The sequence below is a fragment of the Etheostoma spectabile genome, chromosome 4 (assembly GCF_008692095.1).
Source record: "Etheostoma spectabile isolate EspeVRDwgs_2016 chromosome 4, UIUC_Espe_1.0, whole genome shotgun sequence".
NCBI classification, from domain to species: Eukaryota; Metazoa; Chordata; class Actinopteri; order Perciformes; family Percidae; genus Etheostoma; species Etheostoma spectabile.
In genome coordinates this window covers 13,764,445-13,777,850 of record NC_045736.1, presented here as the reverse complement: position 1 = coordinate 13,777,850, position 13,406 = coordinate 13,764,445, and the positions used below count along the sequence as shown (strand labels likewise).

The 13,406-nt window shown below is 39.5% G+C and overlaps 1 protein-coding gene across 4 annotated transcripts in view; it reads left to right on the top strand.

Annotated features, from left to right (window-relative positions):
- The window catches only part of raly (RALY heterogeneous nuclear ribonucleoprotein), a 158,570-nt gene that overhangs the window by 68,127 nt on the left and 77,037 nt on the right, over positions 1–13,406 (top strand). For 2 of the 4 annotated variants that reach the window (XM_032513769.1, XM_032513768.1), the window contains exon 2: positions 3,848–3,905. The exons of the other annotated variants lie outside the window; for them this stretch is intronic. In XM_032513769.1, coding sequence (XP_032369660.1) covers positions 3,889–3,905 — 17 coding nt within the window. In that variant the 5' untranslated portion in view covers positions 3,848–3,888. The remainder of the gene's footprint in view (positions 1–3,847; positions 3,906–13,406) is intronic. 4 annotated transcript variants of the gene reach the window in all.

Here is a 13,406-nt window from a genome sequence, read left to right as displayed (position 1 = left end):
TCCAAACCCACGGAAAAATCCGCTACACTGTCTGCTCCCTGCCTGAGTCGAGTAAGCCTTCGAGGCAAACCCACATAAACCGGGTGGGAAAAACAGTCTTAATCTTCGGAAAAGTCATTAAAAAATATCTCAGAGGCGCCCAGACTAGAGCACTAGCTTCAGCCCAAGCAAGCGCTCTGCCTCTGAGTAGCCCCATGACAAAATTTTACCTTTGTAGTGTCCGAAAAAAAAGACAGTGGCCGTTGCCGGAAAATTAATCCACATTGAAGCAGAAACCCCCGACACTTATCCATTCTCCAGAGAAAGGCTCCGGGGGGCAGATGGGAGGGCTCGCGGTGAAGTGTAGAGTCAGCCACCACCGTGGGGAGCGGGTGGAGCGGGAGCCATCTCTGTGGGACAGGTGGTGAGACAGACAGAGAGGGAGAGAGACAGACAGCTAGTTTGCTAACCTGCTCGGTTTAGGTTGGAGACCCGAGTGAACAACTGCTGGTTTTTCTCCAGCAGAGTTCGGATGAGTGGTCGTTGCCCAAGTAAACGCCCTGGGATTGGATAGCCCCCTGGGGGCCCTCCTCTCCTGTAGCCGGTGGTTGTGCTGGGGTCCATGTTTGGGCCCGTTCGTCTGTTAGGTGTGGTGTAGGACCCGGCACAGAACGACCAAAAAGAGGGAGTAATGTACACAGAAATGGGTTTTAAACCTGACGGACAGAACAACCAGCACACAAAAAACACACAAACAATCCAGACACGGGAGGTGATGTGGAGATGAAGGAGATCCAAGACATCTGACGAGACGGAACACGAAAGCTGTGGCGAACAACACAAATAAGTACATAGCAAGCAACGGAATACCAAAAACTAGACTAGACCAGTTACCAACGGAATGTAGGTAACGAACTGGCGCGAAGAGGTGGCGGCCCAGGTTTAAGTATGGATGAGGTGATAATGATGATGAAGCTCAGCTGTGTAGTCAGATGGAGGAGGGGAAGAGGGAGACAGCCTCTAATTGATGAGTGATAACTGATGATAAGCTCACTGTGTAGTCAGATGGAGGAGGGAAGAGTAGACGCCCCTAAGGAACCGGTAAGAGCCCTCCGGCGGCCGATGAACACACAGACAGACAAACAGGGAAAAAAAACACAGAAACAGCGGACCCATAACACCTGTGGGTGTGGGTGTGGTGTGTGTGTGTGTACAATTTCTTCTATACTTCTTAGCATTCCTCTTTTAGGTTTGATCCTCTATTCCAAAGCTACTAGAGCCAAAAGTGAAACAGAGAGCAAGGCGGAGGGGAAAAACAAGTGCCAAACTCCGAACCAAGTTTAAAAAATAATAGAGACTAATTCAAAAAAACGTAGAAGTTAGCTGCTGTATTTAAAAAAAAAAAAATCTTTTCTGGCTGTAAATTAATAATTGGAATTTTTGAGAATCTGTTTGATATATCTAACATACTTCAAGGTGTTCAAGGCCATTTGGGTTCAACATTTTCTAATTGTATCTGAGAAGCGTCAGTAGATTTTTTTTTTTTTTTTTGCTGAATGGCTCTAAATACCACTGCATGTATGAGCCATTGCTTTGGCAGAGAACCCAGCCAGAGTCTTAAATCAGACATGTAGCACTTCAGAATTGATTTATCAATGAGCTCAACCTGTAACTTCACCCTTCCATTAGCTGAATGGCAACAGCATTTGACGCTCTGTGGTAGGATGTCTGTTACCGCTGTGTTTCCTGGGACTGGGATGTACATAGTGTTGACCTTTTTTTTTTTTTTCAATTAAACAGTCTACTGTAAAATGGCTGTCACTGTTGGACCCAAGGTCATCAGATCTTACCCTGGGAATGTAATGAATGATTGTAATTCAGTACAGTGTCAGAGAGCAAAGGGCTCCATGGAAGGTCACAGCTGAGCAAAGAAGACATAAACGTCTTGGCTCATAATACGTCATTTTTCACTTTAATTTCATTTTCTTTTCAAAAGTTCACAAAGTTCATCTTACTCATCATATCATCTAGGTGCAAGTTAGGAGACTCAATTCATATATATATATATATATATATATATATATATATATATATATATATAAAAAATGGGGTTGTTTACCTCCTTAGGACCATCAATGACAGCAACAGGAAGTAAACACTCTCACACTGAGACTGAAATGAAACATGTACTGCCCCCCCGAGGCAATACATCATCAGTCCGACACATATAGGTAATTGAAAAAACACCTTTTTGGGGAATAGAAACCCAATTTCCTTTAAATGTCGGTGCAATTTTAGGTGTGTTTGGATCCTAATTTTGGCAAATGTGTATGCAGCGTTTGTTTTAGAGACGTGTCATATTAGTTTTATGAATACTTGCGATACCTTGATAAATAATCGTTGATCGCCTTCATGTCACCTCAGCGTTTGCCCACCTAAGTGTGTGAATAACTTAGCACCGTTTTAAATATCTGGACATAATGTTTTTTTAGCTTTACCCATTAGCTTTTCCCCAGACTTAGAGACTACAAGTCAGGATGTCTCAACCTCTGTTGCGTCAGACTTTCTTATTTACATCTGTCCGGTTTGAGTCCACTAGGTTCACGGATGTATACTGTTCACCTGTAAAGAATAATGCTAAGAGACAATGTTCTCTTTTTTTCCTCTCAGTTTAAAATCAATTGAACTTCACAACTGAGCTGATATTTTTATTGATTTTACGACTGTGTTCTGTTGTGTCGCACTTTATTTATCATAAATATGTACATAGATAGATGCCTTGTTGCTTTTACAATAAAGCACTTTTCAAATTAAGAGAGAGCTGAGTGGGTGAATTAGAGGAAAGAGGGGAGTTAGAGGGATGAGGCAGGGTGGACTAGAGAGACACAGAGAGAGAGAGAGAGAGAGAGAGAGAGAGGGGTAAAGCTGCATTGAAGGAGCCATTGATTTTCTATAGAGGCTCTTTAATCAGAAGCTGTACTGACACACCCTGTGTGTTTGTGTGTGTGTTTGTGTGTGTGCGTGGCGGGCTGAGACCATTCAAATTACACTTGATAGTTTCCTCTGTGGACACCTTGAGTGTGTGCGTGTTTGTGTTGGGGGGGGGGTCATGTTGTTATTTGTTTCAGTTTACATGTTTATGTTTTCCTTTGTTGTATACGTGGTTTGTGTGTGTGTGTGTGTGTGTGTGTGTGTGTGTGTGGGCAAGGAGTGGATAGATAGATGAGGCTGCCGAGTAGATGGATGAGTGGAACAACCAGTCGTTCATCATCTGGAGAACAAGGAAGGAAGGAAGGAAACACTGTGATGGAGAGGATGGGGGAGGAGGGGTTCAAGGGAGGGAGAAAGAGGGGGATGAAAAAATAGGGGAGGTGGAAGAAAGGTAGGGATTGAAGAGGAAGGACAATTGGTAGGAAATGGAAAGAAGAAAAATAGAAAGGAGATGAAGAAGGTAGAGAACTGATGAAGAAAAAGGAGTGGAAGACCAAAAAGGGAGCTGAAATTGGAAGACAGGATGAAAAGGGGAGAGTAAAGATGAAGAGGGTTGAGAATAAATAAATGACGAGAACAGGAGAGGAGTGAGCAGCGAGGGAGGAAGGGGAGGAAAGATAGGTGGGGAAGGAGAAGAAAGTTAAAGTCCAAAGTAAAAGAGAGAGGACAGGAAAGAAAAAATTGAAAAAATGAATTGAGTGGAGATCAGATGAAAAAAGGGAGTAAGACTGACTTCACTCTCGTTTCTCTAATGTCATCAAATCTTCAAATCTCTTTCAAATTCAGAATTTATGTCAACTGTATTTATTTTCATCATGGGAACAATGTCCTAACCTGGAAAATATTTGCAAAACCATCCATCTTCATCCTCTTTCAGATGGTGCAGATCATATCTGGTAGGAAAGCCGACAGGAAAAGATGGATGGCATAAAAAGGTAAGGCAGAGTTAGAGGCAAATAATTAAAATGTTAATACAGAATCCAAAAAAATGAAGATTGTTTATGATGTATGTCACATGATTGCTGTGTGAAAAGCAGCCTTGACGGCACATTCAGTCAGCTTGTCTTAAAACCAGATGGCTTATAATGTGTTTTAACCCATAACCAAATCTTACCAAATATTCGGCACCAGCTTCAAATACCACATATTAATAACAAAGGACACAAAAATGGAAGAATAACCACAGAAATTAACAGCCAACTTCTGCCTCTAAAGGGAAGTTGGACTGGAGCCAGCTCACCTCCAGTAAACTGAATGGAGGAGGAAACATTCATTCTTGAGGATCTATGAAATCGTTATTTAATTAATCGTTGAATCCGTAAATTGCCCTTTTATTAATTGCCTAGCAGAGACGATGGTGAACGAATGTCGTGTCTGCAGTGATTGCGGAGCAGAAAACAATGCGCTATTGATCCGTCCATTGGCTCTCCTGGTTCCAGGAACAACAGTTCATTAATGCAGTCTAAGAGAGACTATCTGTCTCTATTACGGCCTGTTGGTCTGCATGGCAATGATTTATAGGCAACCTGTGGAGGCAATGGAGAAGGCTAATGTTGCCCTGAGTGGGAATGAAGTCAACTGAGATGAAGCCAATGCTGTGTTGTCAGGTGTGCCAGTATCACCAATAATAACCCTGATATCAGAATCCTGCACTGATAATTAGATCTGTAAGTACATTTATCTAAGTCGGCCTCACCAAATATGTGATGCCTCTATATCTTTACCAGGCTGTTTCATCCCTCCCCCAATCATCGTGCTCCACTTAGTGCCCATGACACATCACAAAGTGGCACATTCATTTTTCCAATTCCTCACAAAATGTAGATGCATGGTGACGTTGGGACTTCCAATTGGGACTTGGTTGTGGTTTGTTCCATTTGTACCAAAATGGAACAAATATATAGCAATTTTATGTTGCTTTGGATAAAAGTGTCAGCTAAATGATTAAAAATGTAACACATAGTTCAACCTATAGATTGGAGGTACCAAGCAAGTGACCGTCTTCCAATACCTACCTGATATGGATATATCTCATTTAGCAGAATATTGTTATGTAAGATTTATGGTGCAACACAGATTATATGACAACTTCCACCACTGTAGTCAAGCTCTTCTAAACCAAGACCAAGTCATCACCAAGCCCAAAGTGTATCAAGACCGAGACAAGACCAAGACAGGGCGAAACCAAATCAAGACCAAGAGACCAGTGTGAGTCCCACACTGCATGCCACGATAAAATGTAGAAAACGCTTTGTGTGTGTCATGAGAAATACCTTTATAAAATAATCAAAAGGGTGAGTAACAATGCGGTCGATTCCGAGACAAGACCTTCAAAAAGTGGTCTTATACCATTTTGGACTAATCAACTCTCTGTTCCGTCAAGGGTCAGCATGGTCAAGACAGTTTGCAAGTGGTCACTGATGCAAGTTTGAATGTCAAAGCTGATCAAACATGAAAGCTACGTGAAAGCACAGCACACAATTATTTTGCCTGTGTGTTCGAATCCGCGGAATGCAGTGATTGTTTTAACCCTGGGGGCCCTGAGGCCATTTTTACAGTTTAATTATAACTTATACAGTTGACAAAATACATGCATTTTTTCCAAAAAAGTCAAGACGTTTTGCTCTCATGACATTTACTTATGCCAATAATAACATAATAATGTCATATTTATTGATATTACACCCACAGCAATGTTATACAAGCAAATATGTGTCTAAATAGTGCACCATTTGGCCTTCCATAGAGTATATAGGCATTTTTGTCCCCTCTGGCCTTCCATACAGGAGGGGTGCCTTTATCTCCCATATATGGGCATGTACTTCCTGAAACAATAGACGGGAGAGACAGGGCAGAGATGGAGGAGCGAGCCAGCGGCAGAAATGAGCCAAAACGCGATGAATTATGGACATAAAGTGGACCAATCTTGGATATAACAGTATGGATTTAAAGCCCAAAGAGGCTGAAGTTCCAGGCTGGATAGAAAATCCCCTGTAGAGGCTAGAAAGACCCGGAAAAGTACGCTGTAAGCGCGAAAACGTCAGGATTTAAACGAAACCGAAAGTGAGTAAATCGCTTGTATGGTTCAAAAGTCATTAAACTATGAATCAGAGGTACTTTTTTACTCGTGGGCGAGTGTCTCGGGCTCAGAGGGTTACATTGTTTTATTTCAGTGCAGAAATCCTTTTCATATACACTAATGTTACTGAGCACTTACCCTGCTTCCACACTGGGTTGCTTTGTTTTCCAAAACATAGTTGGATTGTCCCTTCTCACTCTAACCCCACCGGTCTGCTTTCAGACTTGTTTGCAATTTGTATAATCTGCTGTCCACTGCAGTCCATCAGTGAAAGGTGGTTATTCATCATGATTGTCTGGAAACGATAAGGGATGCCTGTTTTGACATTTGCAAGAAAATTGGAGAATAACCTGGTCATGGTTATGACGCAGTAGATATGACACATGCCTTTGGTGTGGGACACCTGGGTTCAAATCCCACTGTGATAAATCAACCAATGGGTCCGTGAGAAAGACACTTAACACATAGTTGCTCCATGAGGCGTGCAATCTCTGACATATATAAGTCACTTTTGGATAAAAAACTAAATGACATGTAATGCAACCTAAAGATTGGAGGTACCATGTCAGTGACCCTTCTCCAAAACCTACCAAAGTGTTGGGTTTGAAAGTTATTCCGTCTTTTTTCTTTGTTATAAGTTTGCACATAACAGTCTCACGCGTGTGTGTTAGGCTAGAAAAATTGATGGATCGTGTAAGAAGTCGATATTGTACAGCGCCATAAAACCCGGCGGTCTACATAGTAATGTAATTACAGTTTTTCCACATCCTCTAAGAAATATTTGTTATAACTATTTGTAGCCCCAATCTGTTTTTTGTATTATGTAGTTTGTATTCAAGCTCATAGTGTGACTGGCATTACCTTGAATAAACAGATTCTGCACTAAATATATACAGCTGAGATTCCTGTGGTGAACATATTTGGTAAAAAAGTTTTGAACCTCAACATTACCACAGGCGTCATTCATTAAATCATCGATAATGAACAGATTATTCTTATTGATAGGGAGCAGTGTGTCGTCGCAAAGTGATTCGGGTATGCCGTTGACAAAATTTATATTCACAATTTTAAGTAATTCGTCGTATAAGGGTTGCCAACACGAATAAATGTGTACTATATTAGCAATCTTGTGTGAAATAACAGACGCTGAATATAGTATAACTTGTTAAACCATAGGATTGGTTTAAATGTTGTAAGACAGAGCGCCCCACATCTTAAAAAAACAAAACAAAAAAAGAATAAGTAAGTGACTGAAATATCACAGATGTGTCACAACATCAAGTCATAATGAATATTTATATTTATATAATTTGATTTAACTTGCTGGGTAATGTCTCCATGATCTACAGCCAAATTGCTTCTTTTCTTTGTATATTTTTCTGTTCACACAGACTATTTCAGCACATGGAGCAAAACAACCGTTTTGGCTTATAGTCATGAATGAATGAATGAACTTAGAATTGGCTTTAAACAGAATATTTGCTATTGGTTTTTTATTCACCCATGACTTAGGAGGAGTTAAGAACTTAACAAGAAAAAACGATTGGCAGGTGAGACCACCTTTTAACGGAGGAACGGAATAGCACGTGGTAGCTGTGATACCCTAATCAGACTAGCTAACAGGCTAACTGAAACGACAGGAAAAAAAGGCGCAACCACACTGGAACAAGACCTTTTGAAATCTGGAAACGACAACCCCCCCATGCGGCACGTTGATCCCGTAACCTCTGCCGTCACGCATTTAAACGCTAATCATTGGCCGAACAGTTACACTCACACCCCCGACGTCACCACGCTCACGGCTAGGGGCGGTTACAGCTAACCACAGAGCTAGCTAAAAAACGGCGTAAAAGCTACCAGACAACAACAGAAAACAATGCGTTTTAACCCTCATGTTGTCCTCGGGTAAAATTAACCCGTTGCTCTATATCAATGTTATTTTTAATTCCCCAAAATAACATGACTGATTCCACACAACGCTCTTTGGCAAGTACAAATCTCTACTTTCATTAATTTAGGGGCGTCTTATTCAATTTTATAGCATTTGAAAAAGAAAATTGAAGCGTTTTTGAAATAGTATTGAGAAAGAATTGACATATTAGTCTGTAATTATCCATCAACATGCCTTTAATTTTAGTCTAAATAATTCATAATTTCTGTTTTTCTAACTCAAACATTAGGTTTAATTTCCTATAAATGAGGTTTATTGACCATAAATTCCCAAAATAACTGTAAAATTAAAGTTAATAAGTTAGTGTTACGTAGTGTTGAAAACGTCAAAAAAGTAGCTAACATTGAAATAAAGCATCAAGTGTTGAAAAAATGTTAATTAAAAGCCTCAACAAGTGTTGATTTTCAATTTTGACAGGAAGACAACACAAGGGTTAAATCCCGAAACCCACACACAGTCTAATCTTAACCATTACACTTTTAAACGTTAATCATTGACTTAACATCCCATTTTTTTTTTTTTACACGCTTCTTCTTTTTCTTCTTCTTCTTTTTGTATCTGGCAGATTACCGCTTTCGTATTATACCGCCACCAACTGTACAGGAGGATGTAATACTGTGAACTTCATGGAGTCTAGGCCATAGACTGAATGGGCTAGCCATGAATTAAGTCCAAACAAACAAACAAATAAATGAATAAAGATAAAAAAATCTATATTCTTTCTATTAAACCAGTAGCATGAAAAAAGAAAAACAAATAAAGGTTCAAGTCTCTCCCTTGTCATGCCTTTTTCTCCTAGTATCATATGTATTGAGTTGTCTACTTCCATATCCTGCCAGTGCATTCTACTGCCAAAATATTTCTCACACACAAAAAGTTTTACGTCTTCTTTGTCTTGGCAATTTATGCATAACCCATTACCATTCCCTGCCATTTGCAAGGTAGCATTTAATCCCTTGTGACCTAATCTAAATCTGGTATAGACCACTTCTTCCCTTCGGTTTAAACTCATCGACGTAACCCTTTTACCGGTCACATTCTTCTGTATTTCACTCTAGGTTCTTGCATTAAACTGTGCCTCCCATTCAGTCATCTTTCTAGACTTTCAGATTTAAGTAAGGATTTAGCTTCACCCTTTCCCAGTGGAACAATCTTTCCTATACATTTATTTTCCAGCATATTTTTTCGCAATTTTTTCAGCTTTTTCATTCCATTTAATACCTATATGAGCTGGAACCCAACAAAACTGAATAATGAGGCCAAGGTTTCTGAGATATAATAGTAAATGTTTAACTTGAACAATCAAATCTCCCCTTGATGAGTGACCTGTATCTCGGCTATGAATAGCTGCCATGGAATCTGTACAGATCCATCTAAGAGCTGTTTTTATCACGGTCATCTCAAAAGAATATACAGAAACTATTCAATCTACAACCATCACTTTTATCTTTTGAGCCATCCTTATATATTGTAACATATCCATAGAATGACGTTTTTATATATCCCTGGCTATATGCAGCAGCATTTTGTTCATTTGGATATGCACTCGTTCCTTCCATTTTTTTTTTTTTTTTCTACACACACAAAATGTACTTGTTTTCATTCCAACAGATTGACGCAGCCACCGCAGGACAATTACGGCATAGATGTGCACGCAGCTCCACACGCGCACACTTGCTCGACCAATCAGAAAGCTCAAACTTTTGCGCGTAACACGTGCGTAACATTACTGCTACTATAAAATTTGGCTTCTTGTTCTACACCCTTGTTCTTTAAAATCCTTCATATTACCAAATTTCCAAGCAGACTGTGGTGAAATGCTGTGTCGTGTTTGGAACATAGCAAACCCACACTTTTTTGGTAAAGTATCATTCAAGAACATTCAAGCTGCATTTAAGCAGTTTGATCATGTTGGTTAATTTTAACTTACATGCCAGGAAAAAAACATTTCTTTAATGCAAAGACGATAATCTGCATCTCCATACTTACACAGTTCCACATTTACATGTGCAGACTGTCTGGTCCGTGGGCCGCTGAGCACTGGGGGGTTAAGGTCAGCGGGTCAATGGGTTTTCCCTTCACCACTTAGATCTGTCCTGGTAGTTCTCAGATTAAACAGGCCACCGTATACTCGTTAGTTTGCTTTTCTGACCTCAAAGCCGCCACACTTTAATTTTCAGCTCTATATGCACATCATTTTACCATCGATCTTGTTGGAAATCATTTTGGCAAAGAGTGTCAGATAAATGACTAAAACATAAAATGGAAAGATTGTATTAGAAATGGATTTGTGTCTTTGCCTTGGTAGATAATTGTTATGTATGAAGTTTCATGTGGGGCGACACTGGAACATCAAGCAAAGAACTACTTGGAGTTAAGACATTATTGAATAATTGATTTGTGTTTAAAAGTAAAGCCTCAAGCTGCTTTTACAGTAAATGTACATCATGACTGTGTGACGTTCAAAGCATTCTAGGAGTTATTTTTTGATGTAATGCACTTCTGTGGAGCCCACTTTGCCTCAAGGAAAACAAACCACCAAACAACAAATTAGACCCAGAAATAAAAAGGTTCATTTCCACAAGCGTGAGAGTGGTGCCTGAGTAGAGCTTTCCTTTAATATTGTCAAATTAGCTGTGGAGAAGAAACAATAACAATTTTTGGTTAGTGTTTTCTAATTCAACCAGTCTTTGAGGAAGGAATAATATGTTTTTTTTCAGGAAGACAGAGTTGTATTCATTTAAAAACAAAATGCAGATTTCATAAATCATAAGTCTAAATGATGTAATTTCTATGTCAGATACAGCCTGAACTCCTGCAGCTCTGCCTTTGAAGCCCCTCTTGTTAACATTGCAAGATTGCAAACTTGCTTGCTGAATATCTGCTGTGTGAACATGCGAACCAAAATGAAGTGAATGATGTTTGACTTTATTGTAGACAGGCGGGGCCGATCCGCAGCCGTTCTGCAGTAGGTGGAAATCCAGAGTGAGCCAGGTGTGAAAACGCCATTAGTTTCCTAAACTTAACAAGACCTTACAGGTAGAGGGGTCTATAGAGAGAAAATGCTCATGCGAATCTTTGAGGTCAAAGGCTTGTATGTAGTTTTGTCATGATGACTTGTTAAAGTTTTAAGACTCTGACTGTAGTTATAGAAAAATATGAGGTCAGTAAACCTTAAATGCACTTTGTATTTTATTAGTTTATCACACGGTATACAGCCTCTGTCTTTTCATTGTTTTTTATTTTGTTTATAAAGGACATAATTAACATTTCCATAAATGTGCCAGTGTCAGCCAGTCGGCTAATTTTCAACTGTAGTCCATTGGCCGGATGTTTTGAGACCAGAGCAACAGAAAACAGCAAGAAATTAGTACAGATTAAAATGTACAGACAGAACTCACTACACATGCTAACTTTAAACTGTTACGTTAGATTGCTCCCTTTCTCCCTTTCTCTTGCTCTTGAATCTAAAGCCACATTTCTCTGCTCCGTTCACCAAATATCAGCGATAATACATGGAAACTACTCATGCAGGGACTTGAAGTGACATCACTCAGTTGGCTTTACACTGATCTGCAAGACCAACACAGTGAAAGATATTTTTTAAAAGCCAGAGAGAAAGGACAACAGATATAGTGCGCTAGCCTGAAAGCAGAATATTTCGTCTTTTCTAGACTTAAACAATATGTCAAAAAGTACATGAAAGTTCACTATCAGAAAAAAGACTACAGAAATAGAGTAGCCACACCAGTGGAGTATCTGTTGTAATTTATTTTAATTTATTGAAGATAAAAAACAATATTTTTCTTTTTATGTAGAAGAATGTGTCACGCACATGAGAAATGAAACACATATTCTCATCATCGGTGTGGTTCTGACAGGTAAGAGTGGCTATTCATTATCATTATCCAAAACAAACCAAACATTTATTCAACAATGCGTGTGTGTGTGTGTGGTGTGTGTGTGTGTGTTGTATGTGTGTGTGTGTGTGTGTGTGTGTGTGAGGGGAGGGCTTCTGTCTAGCTCGTTTGTCTTATCATTTCCAGTCTTCATGGAATTCCTTTAAAATAGTGTTGTGTTGACACAGTTTGAGTGTAAATTTCCATATGGATTTGTGTGTGCTGGGGTGTTGTGTGTGTGTGTGTGTGTGTGTGTGTGTGTGTGTGTGTGTGTGTGTGTGTGTTGTGTGTGTGTGTGTGTGTGTGTGTGTGTGTGTGTGTGTGTGTGTGTGTGTGTGTGTGTGTGTGTGTGTGTGTGCCAGCCCAGCCTCTAGTCTTGCTTGCGGGTTTCCACCTCAATTCTTCAGTTATGCATTCAGACAAGAACCCGTGTGTGCGTGTGCATGTCTGCGTGCGTTTCATGGATCTGAGTTTATCCTTTTGCCACAGCTGTTACCCTCAAGCAATAATTATGTATTCGTGTGTGTGTGTGTGTGTGTGTGTGTGTCAGAGGGTCTTGGGCAGCACGAATGAAACTGAGTGGAAATGAGGTTTTAAAAGAATTTCAAGTAGCAGAGTAGTAGAGCTGTGTGTGTGGGTGTGTGTGTGTGTGTGTGTGTATGTGTAAGTGTGTGTATGGTGTGTGTGTGTGTGTGTGTGTGTGTGTGTGTGTGAGTGAGAGAGTGAAAGTTGAATGTTTGATATGAATATATATGCATTATTTCACATGCACACTTTCACACTCTCTTCCAGCATGACCTGATTTCACTGCAAATGTACATTCATTTTTGAGAAAAACACAGAAAACTAACACTAAATTCATCAAATGTTACCACGCAACTGTGACATCACCTTCAGGTGTCTTAAGAGTTTTCACTTCAAGGTTATAAATAGGTTTAGATTAGGGATAAAGGGCTAGAAAATACAAACTTCATGGTCGAAACCAGCTATTAAGATAACTGAAATAACACCATGCCAGTCTCTAGGTATGGTGAAGGTTATGTGATGATGGGGGTTAGGGAACTTTATCAGGATGCATAGTATCCTGATCCATGAAAAAACTGGCCTTTAAAATAAAAATGTGCCTGCTTCTATGGGGATTTAAAATAGGGGTGTGTATACTTATGCTCCTTGTATTTTAAGGAAGAACATTTATTTATTTACGATACATTATTCATTCACAAAGAAAATTAGTGTCCTTAAAAGGTCGGATTTTCCTAAATGTTTTGAAATAAGGCGTTAAGATCAATTTCCAAAAGATGTTTTTAATGCATTTTTGCTTTTTAATCAACTTTGGCATGCGTGTGAAAACTTTTCAAGCCCCTGTATTTGAGTTAATAAAGCAGAAATTGGGAATTATTTTTGACTTATAGTTCAGAGGAGCATATGTTGAGTGGATGATTTTGGTCAGGATGCTGATTTGAAACCATTTCCATTTTCAACTGAAATTCAATGAAAGTGATTGTAT